The 20,160-nt window shown below is 42.6% G+C and overlaps 1 protein-coding gene across 3 annotated transcripts in view; it reads left to right on the plus strand.

Annotated features, from left to right (window-relative positions):
• Positions 1 to 18,692, plus strand: part of bnc1 (basonuclin 1) — a 20,898-nt gene extending 2,206 nt beyond the window's left edge. The window contains exons 2-6 of one of the 3 annotated variants that reach the window (XR_004656105.1): positions 7,673 to 7,775; positions 10,520 to 10,755; positions 13,238 to 15,288; positions 16,747 to 17,787; positions 17,820 to 18,692. Coding sequence is in view for 2 of the 3 variants with exons in the window: in XM_034867697.1 (XP_034723588.1) it covers positions 79 to 90; positions 7,673 to 7,775; positions 10,520 to 10,755; positions 13,238 to 15,288; positions 16,747 to 17,554 (3,210 nt within the window). In the remaining variant the exon portion in view is untranslated. Of the gene's footprint in view, positions 1 to 15; positions 91 to 7,672; positions 7,776 to 10,519; positions 10,756 to 13,237; positions 15,289 to 16,746 lie in introns of those variants that run through there. The other 2 variants (XM_034867697.1, XM_034867684.1) reach the window with 2 other exon arrangements.
• Positions 18,693 to 20,160: the final 1,468 nt, after the last annotated feature.

A 20,160-nucleotide genomic window follows, 5' to 3' on the forward strand; every position in this document is an offset into this window, starting at 1 on the left:
CCCACCCTTCCCCCACCACCACAACCTTGTTGTCTTTAAGATTTTTTTTTTTTCTTAAAAGAAGCCAACTCTTTTCTCATGGATATTCAGGTAAAGATCTGCAACCTTTTTTTATCTGCTTTGGTGTTGAGACATGTAGTGTGTGTGTGTGTGTGTGTGTGTGTGTGTGTGTGTGTGTGTGTGTGATTGACTGCTGGATGAGTATGAAATAATGAGTTTGTCATGCTGTCTTTGGGCTGTATGGACTCTTAATAGGCTCAAACACAGCCTGTCACTACTTGTACTCGCTCAGGCTTTCCCTGGGTTTGTCTTCTCCTTTTCAGGTCCAATGGCGCATTAAAGGAACACTCATGGCTTTAGTTTTTTTTTTTCTTCTTCCTATTTAAGTGCATTTGAAAACCTATTACTGACATGGAGTTCACTCCAAAGGAAGCTGTTAAATGAAGCACAGGCCGGCTTGTGTACGAAAAAAAAGTCAAATGTTGGATGTAAGACTTGGTGTAATCGTTTTGGAGAACATCCCAAGTGTGTGTGTGTGTGTGTGTGTGTGTGTGTGTGTTTTTTTTTTTTAAATCTGGTGCTGTGTGTTAAAGTGCTTCCTCTTTCTCCGCGGAGTGACATTAAATCATACGCCGGGGCAGGATCACGTTGCCTGCCGAGCAGCTCATGTATCGTAACCTCACTTTAACGAACGCTTGTCGTCAATTAACTTTTTACTACCTCGCTGTCACATGCACAACCCGGTCCAAGGCGTGATTTATTCATGAGAGACTTTTGTTCTTTGCCTGCACACACACACACGAACACACAAAGAGGCTTTGGCCGCGTTTGGGCCAGGTGTATTTGATGTAGCCAGAGGTTTTGGTGCTGAGGTGGTTTCTATTGGTGGATGCCGGCGGTGGCAGGATATCTGAGTGGTACCAGGAACACTGTCCTCCCACCGAATTCCTGAGTGTTCTCTGTGCGTCCTGGCTGGGATCAGAGAGTTATTTCCTCTGTGTGCGCGTGTGTGAATGTTCAGCTCTTCTCGATCGCTGGGCCGCAGTTTGTGTGTGTGTGTGGTGTTGTTTTTTTAGTGGTCGCTCCAAACATATGTCGCCCTTTAATTTCAACAGCTAAGCCGCTTTAGACGCCATGCTACATTGTTTATTTTATTAGGCTACATTTATGAACCACTATCATGTGTCATTTCCTTCATGACTTTGCAGTTAAATGTATGAAAAGTTACTTTTATAAATAATTGTGGCACATTTCAAATCAGTTGCACTTTGTTTTGTTTAATATTTTTTGTATTACTGTTTTTTTACCGATTTAATTTGTTAATTGCTTTTTTGGTTAATACATTTTTTTTTTAAGCCAGAAATTAGAGAAAATGTACATACCGACAGCCTTGACAGACTTTTTTAAAACCACTTTTTTTTTTAAAGTCCAAAGATATGAATTTGTGAATCATATAGAAGAGAAAAATAACACATACCGTGCTTAAATTTACTTTTCTCACTTCATTCAGAGACTAATTGATTAATCAGCAAACTGCACCAACTTTCTAACAAATCACTCTTCATTAAGGCTTTATACATTTTTACTAACTGCTTTATTCATGGTCCATAAATCATTTACTAAGGCTTTATGAATTAAACTTTGGGGAGAAGGATGAGTCAAAAAGATTCAACCCTCTCATCTAGAATCTTTTTTATAGATTTCTTATAACTGATCTATAAAGCTTTAGTTAATTATTTCCCAATTGGAAATCATGCATTCATTAATTTGTGAACACTTTAAAAAAAAAGCCTGGTATCCACTAAGTGAATGTAGTTGTATATTTAGGAAAGTTTTGACATTTTGGAAACATTTTCTAGCCTCTTGATCCTGTGAACTAATTACATGAACATGGGGCAATTTTGCCAAAATTCCTAATAAGAGAAGTAATTGGTGATAATAATCCCAAACGGAAGTATAAACCGTAACAATCCAAATCTTAACCTCATAGCTGTTTTTACAACATGAGGTGTAACATCCTGTCCAGCAGAGCTCCCAGACTTGCTGCTTCCAGGAAGGTTTTTCCAGAATATTAGTTTCATTTGTACAAGTCAAGCTTCAATGAATGAAATGTGTGCCGTGCAATTCAGGGATTCTATTTCCCATCAGGAAAACTCTCCCTTCTCCTGTATTTCCCTTGCCTCATCATAGTTAAGTGATTAATGGCTGATAGTAAAACCTCATCTGCTCTCCCTCGGCCGTCACTCGCTCACATCGCCCTGTTGTTATTCACTCTCTGGCACCAGCGACGCTTTTTCACCATCGAGTGTCAGTTTCTGCCGGCCAGCTGCTAATTGATTAGTGTTCCAGCGCATTAGGCCAACAAGTCCCCGTCCGTCCCCGAAACTGTCTCCGTCCAACCAGCTGTTCACTTCTGCCCAGTCTCTAAAGCACCGTGGCTGTTCAGGACGTATTGCCAGATTGGATTTTAAGAGCCAGAAAGAAGGATTTCATTTCTCTTTTGTGTGTGTGTATGTGTGTGTGTGTGAGAGAAAGTCATGGCTGCAGCCCAGTGGTGGAACGCAGATGATGTTCCACTTTGACCTGACAGAACTTTCTTTTTGGGCTGCAACTAATGATTATTTTCGTAGTTGATTGATCTGACCATTATTTTCTCAATTATCCAATTAGTTATAGAATGTCAGAAAATAGTAAAAATCCTAGATATTCAGTTTACTCTCACAGAGGAGTGAAGAAACTAGAACATCTTCACAGTTAACAAGCTGGAACATGTAACTTGTTTCATGAAAAAGTGAAAAGACCTACTGATTATCAAAATAGTTGGCGTTTAATTTAATAGATGACAACAAATTGATTAATCGATTCATCGTTGCAGCTTTCTGTTTCTGTATTAGAATGCATGCTGTAGTAGTTTATATCATATCACATTATTATTTATGTTTTATCCACATATTCTATAGCTTAAAAGTCACCACACATTACGTTATTTCAGAACTGTAAGGAAGGAGAGTGGACTGAGACAGTGAATTTCATCATTTCATTCAATCCAGGACACTATATGTTTAATCTGCCATTCATAATAATAGTTAAATTTGCTAGAACTTGAATCAAATCCAATACAAACAGCCGTTGTTGTCTCCTGTGTTTCTATGTGGGAAGGTATCGGTATGCACGCTGAAGATTGGGTCGTCATGGCACAGTATGCAAACACTGTTTTTATGTTGTCCGTGCCTTCTTCACCTCACACTTTTCTCTTTTCTTAACCTCACCTTCTCTCGGTTTAACCTCCCTCCATGGCCTCCCATCTGTCCATCCTACACAGCCTGCCCTCTGAGCGCACGGCCTCCCAGCCCAAAATGCGTCTGCCTGCAACAAATAGAAACCGAGGGACTGAGGGCTGGCTGCAGAGTCAAGACGTACACGAGGAGACTGAATATGCTTTCACTTCATGGGGGGGGGGCAAAATAAAGGTTTGCAAAAGAGATTCAGAGAGACCAAGGCTGTAAAGGTTCATAGTATCAGGAGAAAAAGGTTTTCATTTGATTTCACAGATATGCTTTGTAAAGAGTATTTCCTTCCTCCACATTATTGAAAATCCTCATTTATTTGCAGAACTCTTAACAGACTCTTCAGCAGACGGAGGGTGTTTTTCAGTTGTCATGGAGTTAGTGTAATTGTCATCACATGACATGAGTTCCAAACTCTGAGATTGTGGTTGAAAGCTCTGGGGAAAAAAATGTAGTAACTGGACCTTAAGTTGTTTATTTTGATTAGATTACGATCAGGTCAAGAATGCACAGAACCGGAGAAGCTCTGAGCTAATACATATGTTGCTACACCCATCTGGTTGCCTTCCATTATGACTGTGCGCTCACAGGAACTTCACAGTGAGGAGGTGTTTTTTTTGCCCCAGGTATTGCCTTTAAGGCAAGGCCCCCAGGAAGTGCACCGGGTCTTGAAGCAACTTGACATAGCGGCCAAACAGTGCGTGGCAACACAACTCCTAACACATCATGCGATGCCCTCTCTGCCCTCATAGGGTTAAATCAGTGACTATATTCTCGTGGATGTACAATTGGAAATGTTATTTTAAGTGGCCCATCCCCTGCAAAATGACTTGTTTCTCTATCCCAATTTAATCCATTCAGAACGATAACATTTTGAAAGTCTAGAGCCCCACCGTTCAATTATTGAAAGCTATAGTGTGTAGTTTCTGTTGCCCCCATTAGGAATTCAAGCGCTGTTGGAGCACCTCCCTCCCTCCCCCTCCACACAGTTGCTAGTAGCCAAGGAGGACACGAAGGATTCAAAAAAACTTGATGGATTCTTCCAAAGAGGTCATTAAAGTTGCTTGATTTTCAGCGCACAAATGACGCCGGACGACCATTTTCTACACAGCCATACTGAGAAATACAGAGAGAGATGTATGGAGCTGATGGTCTTAATAAGCCACTGAGCAACTGTCATTAAAATGAAAATTGACGAGGCTCCGCCCACAACCCTGTGTCCAGGTCTTGTTATACGTCCCTGTTTCTCTCTCGCACTGTTCCAGTTCCTTTTGTTCATTTCGTACTGTATTGGCTCTGGAAATGGAAAGGTGACAACCTTTGATGTAGTAAAAAAAGTAAAAATGCATACTAAAAAATGAGTTATGGTGTAAATAAATGAAATTTTCGTGCAAATTTGGTCCCCCCCCCAACCTGTAAATTACACCTATGCCACTTGTCAAGAATTGGACAACGTGTACTGGAAAGGCATGTGTCCTGTATTCGAGGTGTGTGTGTGTGTGTGTGTGATGTGTTGCTACACTGTGATGCACCACTGATATAAAGAAACAGCCCTCTGCTAGCTTTGGCTTCAAAAACACTGACCCAGCCGCATCGTTTGGTGCAATTAGTCTTCTTGTCAGCGACGTCAGTGATGCGTGCGAACAGCCGTGGCTTTGTTGTGACAACAGAGAGAGAAAGGGATGGGGGGGTGGGGGGGGTGGTCGGTGACAGAGAGCCACTGCTGCCTCCGCCCTGCACTGCCATGTTTCCTTCTTCTTCTTCTTCTTCTTCTATTCAGTTTATTTCAGAAAGGGACAGTGCCCATGAGTTATTTATTAGTGGTACTCTTAAGGAAGGTCAAGGGGAAGCAACGTGTTTTCTTCAATAACTGGTTATGAGCAGCGTGCGTGATTTTTGTTTTTGTGTATGTGTGTGTGCGTGTGTGTGTGTGTGTGTGTGTGTGTGTGTGTGTGTGTGTGTGTGTGTGTGTGTGTCATTCTCCAACCCACCTGCATGGAAGAATTGTTTGAATGTGTGAATTCTTTCTTTAGAAAGTTGACAGTGCCAACCAATAAAACAGGTAATTATGCATGGGTTAAAAATGACAAAATTAGCCAAAAGGGTGTATTTCATCTGCAGTGCTGGGCCTTAATTTAAAAAAAAGGCTTTAAAAAAATACACAAAATATATATTCTTCTTCTTCTTCTTCTTTGTCTCAGGAATTTATGAAATGTTTTGCTTATGAAGAGGAACGTGTGTGTGTGTATGTGTGTGTCTCCGTGCGTGCACTGATTGAGATGTATATTAGGGGGAGCAGCAGCAGGAGGTTTGTGTGCGCCCAGAGTGGGATGGGATTAGCCTAATTGGGCCGTGTTGGTTCTCGGTGCTCTGTAATGATGGGATTATGTTGCTGAGAGATGAGCAAAAGGGGGTCCTTACACCTCACCACTGTCCGGACAAGGCTGAGTTAGCCAGCCGGAGACAAAAAGCCAAGATGTCACGGGACTGAAGGCCAAAGCTGGCACGCTGTGTTTCAAGGCCAGGCACCTGCCGCCGCCTTCATCTCGGGTCACTTTATCCATCCTAATAATGAGAGGTTATTGCAAGGTGACATAATGTGATCCCAGATCTCAAGGACAGGCCCAGCCTAGAGCGCACAACCAAGCATCTGACTAAATGAGATGGAGGAGGGGGAGGAAGTCCCCTACCCATCCACAAACCCATTCCACACACCCACCCACACGTTTTCTTCTTTCTGCGCTCGTAGAGAGTGAAGGAGCTCCGGTGAGGAGCTTAAGCATGCCGCTCGTGTATACTAAACCCCCACTGATCATGCATTATAGATGCAGAAGGAGAGAGGTGGCGTAGCGCAGCCACTCTGCGCTTCTACAGTATGTAGCACTAACAACTGTAGCTTTGATCATAAATCTGATGATGCTTTTCCCCTCAGTTCCTGGTGTGTAAATGATTTTTTTACTCTGTTTTTGGTTCAAGGGAGAGAGAGAGAGAGAGAGACAGAGACACAGAGAGAGTGAGTTGTTCATAGTGGATCAGTGAGCTGGAGTCTTCTCCGCGGGGTCGCTGCCAAGTCAGCAGCTACCCAGAAAACTTAACTCATTACTGCCATTCACTCCTCACTCTGAGGCTCTCTGTGTGTCTGTCCACTCACTCTGATTTCCTGCACGTTCGTTCTGAAAAGATAAAAGCCATCAGCTGACGGGCTAATGGACATAGTCCTCTGACCTGTGTGTGTGTGTGTGTGTGTGTGTGTGTGTGTGTGATATTGTTGCTTTTTTTTCACATGCTGCCATTTAAAATTGTTTTATTTTGCATATTTTTGGACAGAAAAGGAAGAGGGTTATTGTAGAGCAAAACATGTTTCCTTACTGTGCATGTGACAATACACTGATTTAATTGTGTGTGTGACTGTGTAAGTGTGTGTGTGTGTGTGTGTGTGTGTGTGTGTGTGTGTGTGTGTGTGTGTGCGCCTTAAGCATTGATTGATTAAGATAGTGTTGGTCCAGGTGTGTCCGAAACCTTTTGTTGTAGATGTACAGTAGATAGAACCTGTCCTACAGCACTACTGACACACACACATTCACACACATGCACACACACAAAATCACACACCTGTGCTAACGCTGCTCTCACAGAAGAAACCAGGCTTCGAGTGACACACGAAGACAGAAATATTCTTGAATGGAGCTCTACTCTTTCTTCCGTGGGCAACTCGCCGGTTGTACATATTTCATGGTACTGTGTGAGATCACACTCGCGCACACCCTCTGATACGTCTTTGGTGCACAGAGAGGGGGAGGTGACAGGGCAGACTTTATTAGTGATACTATGTTGGATTTACACAAATTTTACCTACCTTTGTAATGATAAAAAGTATAAAAAGAAAGCATAACTGCTCATATCTTTGATTTGGGGAATTTAGAAATGTTTCGCAGCCCAAATGGAACCTCCACCTTTTACAGATTCCAGCTTAAGCGGCTAAGATCATACCCAAGATCTTAAAGTTTACAACAATATCCTTTCATATCACTAGTCGGAGCTGAATTTGGTAACACGTGAATATTTGCAATATTTTGGATCCAGCATTTTATTAAATGAACATTTTATGAAAAGCTGGATCCAAAATAAGTGTCTGTCTGGGGTTTGAATAATTCATTCAATATATACAGAACATCAGCTGCTTAATAAAACTGTGGGAAGAAGAAAATACAGATGTTTTACTGACACTGTAAATTTAATTTATAAGGGCGTTTAGGATGGTATTAAGTTCTGAAGGGCTCAGCAAATTCATTGACATGATAGGGTGTACTGTGAGGTTTAAAAACAGGAAGTGTATTTTTTGTGCTCATTAAACTAAGAAAAACTGTGTTTTTGTGTGTGACCAGGCTATCTGCTGCACTTTGGTGAACTGTAACTGTGACAGCTTCAAGTCGGGGAAGCTAAAGAGGAGGCAGTGTGAAAACTGCAAGCATGGCTGGGTGGCACACGGTAAGAACTCACTCTGCAAAGACATTCAGTTGAGGCTCTCCTCATCAATATGAGTTTGAGTATTAGTTTTTATTTTCAGAAAAAACTGCATGCCTTATCACTCACCACCTAGAAAACATTTAAATGCTAATGGCCAAAAAGGCCAAAAAAAATTGAAAAAGGACAGTAGAAAGAAGGAAGTAAAGCAAGAATAAATTGAAAATAGGAATAAAAACTTCAAAAAATACACGGTAGAAAGAAGGAAGGCAACACTAGGGCAACAAAAGTGCTAAAAAATTCAAATAAGCCAGCAAAAACTTTGACATTGAAATAAAGACAGTAGAACAAAGTATGGAAGAAAGGTTCCAGGTGTCCTAGGTTAGACAGAGTGACAACATTTTCAAAAAAAGGTGACAAACTTCAAAAAACAGCGACAAAAACTGTAGAGACAGTAGAATTAACTACAGCCTTATAACTGAAAAACATTCAGTGAAAAACGTCACGTACCCCCAACAGTCCTCCAAAGTGTCCATAGGGGTACACGTACCCCCGTTTGAGAAACACTGGACTAGAAAGATGAAATGAAAGTGTTGAGAGTGTGTTCTGTGGAGGATCCAGAGTCAGCGGGACACTTTAGGGACACAGATGTGACTAATCTATTAACTTTTCTTGTGACTAAAAACGATAACTGTATCCACTTCTAAAAGTATCATGTCTTTATGCTACAAAGTCCCAACTAAAGTCTCCAGTCCTGTTTCCTCTGCACCATTTCATTTAATTTGGAAATTTTGTTGTATTAATAAATAAAGTGTTGTATTTTATAGCTTTCAAATCGACTGTATGGGATTTAAAATTGAAAACGACCCACTGTGCAATAATAGGTTATTCTTGCAACACCCCAAAAAATGCATGCACGGACAGACAGCATTACAAATAAGAAAACATGTCATTTTTTGTTTTTGAGATATACCATCATTTGGAAAAACACTATTGTTATTGTTACTGCTGTTGTGGAGTCTTTCAGTAACAGTTAGGTTGTTTACACTCATTTTACTTGATTTCTCAAACATCTGTGTATTTTTCCCACCCGTTTGATTCATCCTCATCTTGAAGGTCCCATGGCATGAAAATGTCCCTTTATGAGTTTTTTTAACATTAATATGCGGCACGCTAGAAATGGTGATAGGTGTAAACAGAGCCCTGGGTATCCTACTCTGCCTTTAAGAAAATGAAAGCTCAGATGGGCCAATCTGGAATCTTGTTCCTTATGAGGTCATAGGGGGCAATGTTACCTCCACTTTCTCTGCTTTGCCCACCCAGAGAATTTGGCCCACCCATGAAAGAGAGACATCATGGCTTTCAAACAAGACCCACCCCCCCTCAAAAGCTACAGACTCAGGAAGGGCACATACTAAGGAAAGCTCATTGTGGGACTGGCTCTAGTGGCTGTAATCTGCACCAAGGTTGAATTTGGGGAAAGAGACTTCAGATACAGTATTAGGGGACCACTAAGGTCTATATAAAAGAGACTTCAGATACAGCATTAGGGGACCACTAAGGTCTATATAAAAGAGACTTCAGATACAATATTAGGGGACCACTTAGGTCTATATTAAAGCGTCCAAAGAGCACCATGTCATTGGACCTTTATTTTACTTTAACAAATGTATCTGCTGATTATGAACACACATTTATTTAGGAATAGCTGCAGCTCTGCATAATAAACTTGTTTTTTTTCACTGCTGCTATTTATTATTCACACTGTACTTATTCAGGCTTCGTCTTGACCTGTTTTTGCTTATTTGCATATTGCACAGTCAATGTGATTACACTGTTTCTGTGTGTACCTTTATGTTCTTTATATGTATTTTATGTAATTCGAGCCTACCTGCAAAAAAAAAAAAATTCTGTTACTCATGACTGACAATAACATTTATCTATTATTATCTTATCTTATGTCCATACTATATTATCTTCACTGCACTACAATAGAATTTGAACAATCCATTTGGAACAATCTTTTTTAACTCTTACTTCAATTCTACTTAACGTTTCTATCTCTTACTGTAGCTATGTTACTCTATGGGACTTTATACTCTCATTGGCTCTTTTCTTACTCTTATTTACCTTGAATTTGACTGTGAGGAACTGCAACTAAATGATTACCCTGCGAAAATCAACAGTATTCTGATTCTTAATACAACGAAAATAAAACAGCATTCCCTTGAATGTTTAAAAATGTGCCTGGCCATATGTTCCCATGCAGAGCACCACTCAATCTGTGTGGCATTTCATTATATTACAGAGTACACACAGCCATAATGTTTTCTGATTTAGGGTTTATTGCTCGAACTATTCCAATTTTCCCCTTTAGATTTGTATAAATCATATCTCTGATTGGTCAAACGTTTTTTAAACATAGGCTCTTTTTTATTTGACAGAGTGGGAATTTGAATTTGTAAACACACACAAACCACCAGTTTTTTTTCCACAGCAAGAGTATCACTTTAATTTTTTTGTCACTTATTTCTTTGTTTTTTACAATCTTTTGTTTCATATTATTCATTTTTATCTATTACATTTCCCTTGCTTAAATTTGTATACATAAAACATACTTGTTCTAGCCTCCCTTGTTTCTCTTTGCTCAGTCCAGAGTGGAGTTTCATACAAATTTAATCCTGTAAACTCGTGTGTGTGTGTGTGTGTGTGTGTGTGTGTGTGTGTGTGTGTGTGTGTGTGTGTGTGTGTGTGCGTGCGTATTCTAGCCCTGAGTAAACTGAAGGTGCACCACATGTACCAGAGCAGCCAGGTGGAGATCGTGCACTCCAACGTGGTGTTTGATATCTGCAGCCTGATGCTGTACGGCACCCAGGCCATCCCCATCCGCCTCAAGATCCTGCTGGACCGCCTGTTCTCCGTGCTCAAGCAGGAGGAGGTCATCCAGATCCTCAACGCACTGGACTGGACCCTGCAGGACTACATACGGGGATACGTGCTCCAGGTTAGCAGTGCCTTTGTTGTTGATCTCAATGTTAAATGTGTTCAATTAAAGAAGGTTGGCAATGATTGAGCATCTTGAAGCCTTGTTGTCACAGTGAGGTTGTCAGGTTTGGGACCACTGGGCCTGTACAGAGACCCAAACCAGAAGCTTTTCATATCTGGCAATGGGTGCTGCAGCCAAAGATGCTGCAAAGAACTGCTGGGAGCCAGGGAGACTGAAAAATCTAAAATTTAAAGAAATATCACAAATAGTTGGTTATATACTGTATGTGTTCATGCACATGGGTTTAATATACACCATGTGAAAGAGCCACAGAGGTGTTGGTAGGGCTGTTTTTGAACTTTGGACTATAGCCTTGAGTTTTCTCAAGCCTGCTCCCATGACGATTCCCGCCTGCTCCAGCAGAGTGTGTGTGTGTGTGTGTGTGTGTCTGCTACAACCCGCACCACATACATTAGATTGATTTGTCAGTAGAATGAACATTGATTTTATGTCCTCTCCTGTCCCGCAGGAAAAACTGTGTAGCATTAATAAAGATATGCATATCTGTCGGTAATACGTAGTATAACTACGCGGTGGTGCAAATTTCCATTTGTTAGAAGTTTATAATTACAGTTATTCTCGTGCAACAAGGAAAAAAGGGCCATTGCATTCATTTATTCACTTATCATTTTAGAACATGTGTTGTTGGCTGGCATTTGTTTAGCTGGGGTATTGTAACAGATTTTATTTTAGTCCCGTTGATTGGATCCCTCAGGTTGCCGTAGTAGATAGGGGCAGGAAAGAAAGAAAGAAAGAAAGAGAGGAAGTAGAGGAGGATTAATAGAGCGTTTGGCTGGTGTTCAACTGGATGGACTGTGTACTTTCATTATTTTCTTATAAAACCTAGCTAGGCGAACCTATGAACAGCCGGTTACAGCACTGATCAGGAGCAGCGCTCCAAAATCCCAGGACCTACTGTCTATTCTCGGACCACCCACTCCTTTCCCCACAGTAATGTTAACACAAACCACAAATCCTGATTTCTGTTCCAGATGCAGTCCTCTACTTTGGACAGTTAGGCTAGCTTTGGCTTGGTTTCCACTGCCTCCAGTCTTTCTGCTAAGCTTCTTTGACACATTCTGACCCCAGCTCTGTGCTTAACACACTGACATGAGATTGATATAGACTCTTGTTATCTAAATCTCTGAAGAAATGTAAACTATTTCCCAAAATGAAAATCTTTCACTTTAAATATGAAAACAATTCCAACGTAGCATGTGGTGTAATTCATCTCAGGGTGGAGAAGCCTCTAAAAACAGCCTGGAGGCCAATATGCGACCCTAAAACTCAGAGTATGAGTGAAGTGGAGTTATATGAAGGGAGAGACAGAGGGAATTTCTGAGGAGGACAAGGGAGGAGGAGGAGGAGGAGGAGGAGGAGGAGGAGGGAGAAGAGTAGTCAGTAATGCATGGCTGAAGACAGGAGAGAGTAGGGATGTGATGTAGCGACCAATGCCATGAAGTCTCATGGTACCCTGCCCATGCAGCCGGCTTGATTCCGTGGTAACACCAGCTCGGGGATGTCTCTGAACTGTGCCGGGTACACTTGTAAATATTATGTCTTTTGCTTCAGATTTCCTCTCAAGCTAGTGCCAAGCCGGCCGAGGCCTGGGCTGCAGGCACCGCGTCAGTGGGAGCTCTCACTTCGATTAGTACATCATCAAGTATTCAAGTTGGGCTGCGTTTAATTCATGTTAGCTCATCTAATGGCCAACGTAGAGTCAGAATCCTCGACAGGCGCCCAATGAATGCTCTGTGATGAAATATTAATCACGGTTACGGCACGAAGCCGCTCCTCACTTTCAAAGACACCCAAACTCACATGTGATTACTGCTGGGCTCAGGGAGAGAGGACCTGCTTGATCAATGTGAGCCGCCCTCTGATCAGTGTGTGTGTGTGTGTGTGTGTGTGTGTGTGTGTGTGTGTGTGTGTGAGCATTTATTTTTGCATGCCTTTGGGAGTTTGCATTTGAGTGTACGTGTCTGCTGGTATGCTTTTTTGCACGTTCTCCCCAGTGTGTGTGTGTGTGTGTGTGTGTGTGTGTGTGTGTGTGTGTGTGTGTGTGTGTGTGTGTGTGTGTGTGTATGTGTGTGTTCTCTGACTGCTTCTGCTGATGCAGAGTGAGTAAATCCACATGATTTAAATGAAGAGAAATGACCTGCAAGATGAAACACTGTGCGTCTGTGTAATGAGGCTTCTTTGGATTCTGCACCGCCTGCTTGTATTAACACTCCATCTGATTCCTTTATTTAGTTGCCATGCCAGTCTGCTTTATAGGGTGTGTCATCTAAACCACTCTGTGAATACATATGAGCAACCCAACAGACACTTATAATGCTAATGATGAAATTGCTCTCTCTCTTTCTTCTCTTTTTTCACGTTCCCTTTCCATCTCAATCTATTTCATACCCCTGACCTCGCCCCTCACCCGTACCTGCAGGATGTAGCAGGGAAGGTGCTGGACCGGTGGGCCATCATGACCTTCGAGGAGGAGATTGCCACACTGCAGCAGTTCCTGCGTTTTGGCGAGACAAAGTCCATAGTGGAGCTGATGGCTCTGCAGGACAAGGAGGGTCAGGCAGTGTTGGTTCCCAGCACCCGCACCAACTCAGACATCCGCACTTTCATTGAGCGCAACACCCCACACACTGCTGCCAACCTCTCCACATCCAAAGTAGATAAGCTGAGCACCAACAGCATGCACCATTTTGAGAACTTTGTCAACAGCATGGCCTTTATGCTGCCCTTCCAACTGTTAGGCTCTGTTCCTGCTCCGTTTCTGGGCTCACCAACAGGGGCACCGCCGCACCACCAGCACCAGCAGCACCAGCAGCACCAGCAGCAGACTCAGAGACGAGATGATCAAGGTCGGGATGGTCTAGGAAGGGACAATCCCCTCCCGCTTTCCCACCCTCCAGAGAGCAGCCTGCTAGGTTCCAGCTCTGTCTCATTCACTGCTGATCTGGACCAAAGCGGAGACAAGCCAATGGACAGCCTCTCCACTACCACAAAGATCGAGGCAGAGGACTTCTCCACTAGTGACAACTACTCGGATGGGCCGTCCACGCCGTGCACACCCTCCATGAGCTCTGACGTAACCCAGATGTCACCCGAGGGCAAGCTGCGCTCTTTGGACAGGAATGGGTGTGGCGGTGGAGGAGTCTCTGGAGGAGGTGGGGGAGGATGCTCTTTGAAGAAAGGTCGGGTATTTTGCAACGCCTGTGAGAAGACATTCTACGATAAAGGCACTCTGAAAATTCACTACAATGCAGTGCACCTGAAGATTAAGCACAAGTGTACCATCGAGGGCTGCAACATGGTGTTCAGCTCTCTGCGCAGTCGCAATCGCCATAGTGCCAACCCCAACCCACGGCTACACATGCCAATGAACCGCAACAACCGGGACAAAGACCTGCGGGGCAGCTTGTCTGGTGATGAGAGCTCGCAAGGAGAGAAGAGATCTGAATATGGAACCCCCATCCCTGTCTGTTCTGCAGAAAGCCATAAGTCAGTGCCCAGCTACATGGTGAGCCATGTCGACACTGGCTCGAAACTCCACAGCAGCTTGTTCCCCAGCATGGGCCAAAGTGGCATCCTCTTCCCTAACTTGAAAACAGTACAGCCTGTCCTGCCTTTCTACCGCAGCCTGGTAACTCCAGCAGAGCTTGCCAACACCCCAGGTACACTACCCTCCCTACCTCTGTTATCCTCCTCTGTACCTGTCAAACCCATCACGGCCCCTGATAACTACATGACAGACCCCATACCAAAGAAAAAGTCTAGGAAGTCAAGCATGCCAATAAAGATAGAGAAGGAAGTGATAGAACGGGATGAGGACATGGACAAGGGGAGCAGCTCTGAGGACGAGGCTCCTTTACAGGACAGGAACAAGGAAGATTGTGACGGACGCCGAGCAGAAGGGCATATGTGCGCAAGACAAGCCAGGGAGGAGAGGCAGGAAAGAGGTGCTTTCATTAGGGAAGAGAAGGAAAGGGCGGGCGCCAAGCATCTGTTGGACCAATCCTTAGATACAGAAATGACAGCGGGGGAGGACAAAGATGATGAGCACAGGCAAGCTGAAACAGGGGTCATCACCTCTGCACCCTCCCCCGTCCAAGACAGACTGATGGAGAATCACTGTGACAACAACTTACACTGTCAGGAACCAAATGGCAATGAAGAAAGGGAGGACAGGGAGCTCAGATGGGATGAGGGTGAGCACAGGCTGACTAACGGGGGCGGGCTCCAGCTCATAGAGCGCCAGAGAGAGGGATTGGGATTGGACAGCTGTGTAGACGACTACAGTGACTCAGGTATGTCTCACCTCGACCCCAACGCTGACCTACCACACCACTGTGAGATCTGCAGAAAGACCTTTAAGAACCCGTACAGTGTCAAGATGCACTACCAAAATGTCCACCTGAAGGAGATGCACATGTGCAACGTGGACGGCTGCAATGCTGCCTTCCCCTCCCGCAGGAGCCGAGACAGGTGAGAGGCAGCCATACTTTCTTTTCTTACTGTTCCTGAGTGTGGTATTTGGATTGCTGACACATGGAAGCCTGTACATGTAGCTGTTTCCGAAGAATTAATATCCCAACTCTTGGACGTTGCCGTTTAGCTTATTCAGGACATATACAGTTGGTACACATATATATACAGTTTCCTCATGGTTCCCCTAACAGAAACCCTGTATATCTGCAACATAGCATCAGATCTGTGGATCTCAAACATGTGCTACCGAAATAGACCTGGGTAAAATCAATAATTTCCCTATTTAATTCTGTTTCACAAGGTCCTGATTCACATACATTTCTGATACCATTCACAATCAATTAGGTTGGGCAAATTTCAGTTACAATACCAATTTTGCTTGGATATAAAGGATGTTTTCAGAGAAGCTATGCTGTAAAATTACTGGAAATGTTGGGTCTCTGTAAATTATAGTGTGGTATAGACCTACTCTATCTGTACTCTAAGTGTCTTGAGATAACTCTTGTTATGATTTGATACTATAAATAAAATTGAACTGAAAATTGAATTGAATTGTACAAGCAAGAAGCAACCCTCAAATAATTTTATAAAATGCACCAAGTTGCCGTTTAAACCTCAAAAGCGAGTCAATTTACCATATCCATGGTAAAAAGTCATTAAATTATATTTCATTAATCAATACTCAAACAAATGTTGATTTTAAATGAAGAATTGATTATGTAAACCCAACCTTATACTGAAACATGCAAACACTTGGACCCTTATTATCAAATTATACTTTCTGCATTGATGTAGCTGCAGCCACACCGGAGCTGCGCAGACTCTGCAGACTCTGCATACAACCACAACGTATTAAGACTGTAAACACAGACAGTTGTCCTCATTTGTATGAACATGTGTGCATATGCAGACACTAAATATTACATGTAGTATAAACAGAACTTATAATATGCATGAACCTGACACTGTTCTGTTCTTTACACTTCAACAATAAATAATGTGGCAAAAAAAAGCAAACAACAAAAAACGTCTTGGGTTACGTATGTAACCCTTGTTCCCCGAGATAGGGGAACGAGACATTGCGTCGGTTCACCGCCCCTCGCCATAGTGTCGTAACCGACGCAGTCCGAGTTCCCCTCGAAGGGGAACGTCTCGGGTTACGTATGTAACCCTTGTTCCCCAAGATAGGGGAACGAGACACTGCGTCGGTTACGACACTATGGCGAGGGGCTGTGAATCGACGCAGTTCGAGTTCCCCTCGAAGGGGAACTGCTGACTCTCTAATCATTAGGGTGACTTATAGGAGACATTCATGCATTCGTTGCTTTGGTAGATCAGGGTGCACGTTGCCTCATTCATTTTGTATATTTTATGTGGTTTTAAGTTTTATTGGATGAAAGACGTTCAAACATGTGGTGTAATATGTGTATTGTTTTTGTTTTTTTAAATCTACAGACACAGTGCAAATTTGAATCTACACAACAAACTGCTGACCAAAGACTCATTCAGCCCCGCCAATACGCTATACTTGCCCTCATCCCACTGTAGAGACAGAGCCTCTGTTGGCCGGGACTACTACCAAGACCAGCGGGACAGAGATTTGCCTCATCGAGACCCAAATAGCCAAACCTCTGTCATCTTTCGAGGACACAATCGCATGGGTCTGGTCTTCCCAATGAGCAAAATGTCTACCGCACCAACCAGTGCTGAGACATCTCCCTTAGGAGAAATGGAGGGATTAGGAGTAGGAGAAGGGGGTGGAAATGGGGACGATGGGGCAGTCTTGGACCTGAGCACTTCCTCCTCTGCCCCACCTCGTGGCAGCAGCAGTGCTCGATCTTCCTGGGACTCAGATGGTGCCGGTAGTGAGGAAGGGGAAGGGATTGAAGAGGATGAGGAGGCTCTCCCCATGGAGGACAGTGATGAAAGCTGCGATGGGATCGGCATGGGGAGGCCTGGGGGCGAGGAGTTGGTAATCGGGGAAGAGAGGACCCTGGGCTGCATTGGGGGAGGACAAGGCGGGCTTCAGGGAAGCGGGGGTGGATCTCCTATAACCTGCCACGTCTGCCAAAAGGTTTACAGCAACAAGGGGACATTCAGAGCCCATTACAAGACTGTCCATCTGCGGCTGCTTCACAAGTGTAAAGTCCCTGGCTGTGATACATCCTTCTCCTCTGTGCGAAGCAGAAACAGGCACAGCCAGAACCCGAACCTTCACAGGAACCTGGCCGTTAGCTCAGGTGCCACGATAGACAAGGAGTAGGGGTTTGAGCTCATATGCCAACATGACAACATATGCGACATTCCTTAGTTCTAATTGTCATTTTGTTGTTGTAGTTGTTGTTTTTGGGCACCTAAAGAAGGCTCACCAATTAGCACTTTTTAAATTCCATACCGTAGTCCAATTCTTTTGTCATATTTTGGGAAAAAGGAGAGAAAAAAAATAAAGTACAATAAGGAGTTTATTTGTTGTGACCAGTGCAACTTCCTTTTGTAACAAATGGCTTTACACACGTCCGTCTGTGTTTACACATCAACGTTTAAAGCCTAACCGAAACAGACAGTCCATTAATTTTCAACATTGAGCACTACAACTCTTCAGTCTTAATCTTCTGTTATAACGCTTTACTGATTTTTGTTTTGCATTGGTTTGCCTTACGGCCCAGTTTAGACCTTAACAAAATTAATTTGTATTAACTGAATTTGTCCCTGTGTTGTCTAAAGTAATAGTTTATCTATTAAACTGTATCATGTGAGTTATTTCATTCTGGTGTTTTTGTTGTCAAATATCCATATCTTCCCTGTGAAGCTGTGTATAATGTATTGATCAAAAGCAGTAGTGAAGTAACCTCTACATGTGTCATTTCATTCATTTGGACAATAGTTTTTCAAAAATAGTCTTTGTTGAAAAGCTATAGTGTTGTGAGCTTGACCAATAAGTTATTGTGTGGTATTAAATATGATCTGTCTTTACTGTTTAGGTTGTTGCATACTGCTAATGTTGACCAAAGATTTTTTCAGCCCACAGGTGTGACAGGAAACCCCTTCAATGTGTGTGAAGGGTTTGCAGTATTAAAAGGGCCCATCCAATCTTCTCTCATCTCCTTTGTGATTAACGGCAGTATTCAGGGGTGGGCTCTGTTGTAAGATAAAACAGAATTCACCAAATAAAACAAAAAAAAAACAGCTTTTGACTGATCTGGGTGAAAAGAATATCTTGATTTTGGTGGAGTTTTTGTAAAGAAATGTGCTCATGGGACTAGACTTGATTAAGGTATTGCTCTTGTATTGTCTGTGTGGTTGCTTGCAGTATCCTGACTGACTGGACAAACAGCAGGAATAGATGCTGTGTCTGGAGGCTAGAAGCATGTACTGTGAATAAGTCAAACACTGAGAAATAATAATAATAATAAAAAATGCAATTTATAATAATGGCCCCACACTAGAGCACACCCTAAAAAGAACTGGTAAACAATATGTTTATTGAACTGTATATTCTGTGAATAGAGTAATTTGTTATCTGAAAGAAACCAAAAAATATACTGTATAAAATAATGTCACCACTAACTTTACATGTTTTTTCTTTTCTTTTTTTTGTGAATGAACAAGAGCATTGTGTTGTACATTGATTATTTCACCATGGTCTATTGTTCTGGTTTTGCTCTACAATCTGCATATTGTTTTCATTCTGTATTTAAATGGAATGGGCCAAAGTTAAGATCCCATTTATTTGTTGTTTGGATTTGTTAAAAAAAGGAGCAAAATCAGGTGTTCATGTTTCCTTTGATTTAATGTTACAATATTCATTCCAATTAAATAAAAAGCCATATGTTTGCAAGCCTCACTCCATTCAATTTTATATCCATAATTGGCACAATTGTTGCCAGGTGTATCATTGTGTAATATACCAATTTCGGCACAAATTTGCACATTTCGGGAATGCAGGACAGCCAATACGAGCAACACATCATAAGCTTATATATGTTTTAAACATGTTGAAGTACACCAATGCAAACAAAGAAAAACAGAATTGTCGCTTGCTCATCTCCGCAGCAGTATCATCCGATCCAGGCTCCCTCGAGTTCTTGTAAAACTCAGTAATAGGCGGAGCAACACTGATGAGCCTCTAACAGACACACATAGCGATTGACTGCTGGGAGGATAACATACAGGCTTCACTGCAGAAATTATTCCTCTTAACAAGTCATTCAAAATAAACATGAAATGAGACTAAAATTTAGGTTTTTCACACTTATTAAGGCCTCGATCAGACTGCCTGCATAACTCTGTTATTTGGCATATTCACATTGTATCCAGCTAGATTTCTAGTCAGAACAACAAAGAAAAAAGGTGGTTTGAAATGCTATTCCAATCGAATTTCTACAGATGTGTCTCGTTACAGATGCTCTGGCCACACGTCCCACGGGAACGCCGACACAGCCGACAGTGCTGACTCTGCCACCTTTGCCAGGCAACACATAGTGTCAGTGGCTGCATTGATGAACTCACAGTTTATCAGACCACAAATAGGATGGATTAGAAAGCTAGCACCCATGCGATCTCTCCGCCTCCCTTTATCACAGCTTGCAGACTGCGTCTTTGGAGGAATTGGTACAACGGCTCCGGAGAGGTAATCTCCTGATAGGGGGAAGTGAGCTGATGGGCTGATGTTGTGTAGCACCAAATATGGTGGAATTAGCACGCTAGCTAGCTAATTAGTAAGTTGCTTACTAGTTAGCTAGTAGGGGTGGGAATCACCACACGCCTCCTGATACGTATCATCACAATATTGATGTCACAATGCAATATTATTAGGATTTTCCAAATTGCAATATTCTGCAATATAATGCAATTTATTACATTTCTTCC

This window comes from Etheostoma cragini, chromosome 1, assembly GCF_013103735.1.
Source record: "Etheostoma cragini isolate CJK2018 chromosome 1, CSU_Ecrag_1.0, whole genome shotgun sequence".
Taxonomy (NCBI): domain Eukaryota; kingdom Metazoa; phylum Chordata; class Actinopteri; order Perciformes; family Percidae; genus Etheostoma; species Etheostoma cragini.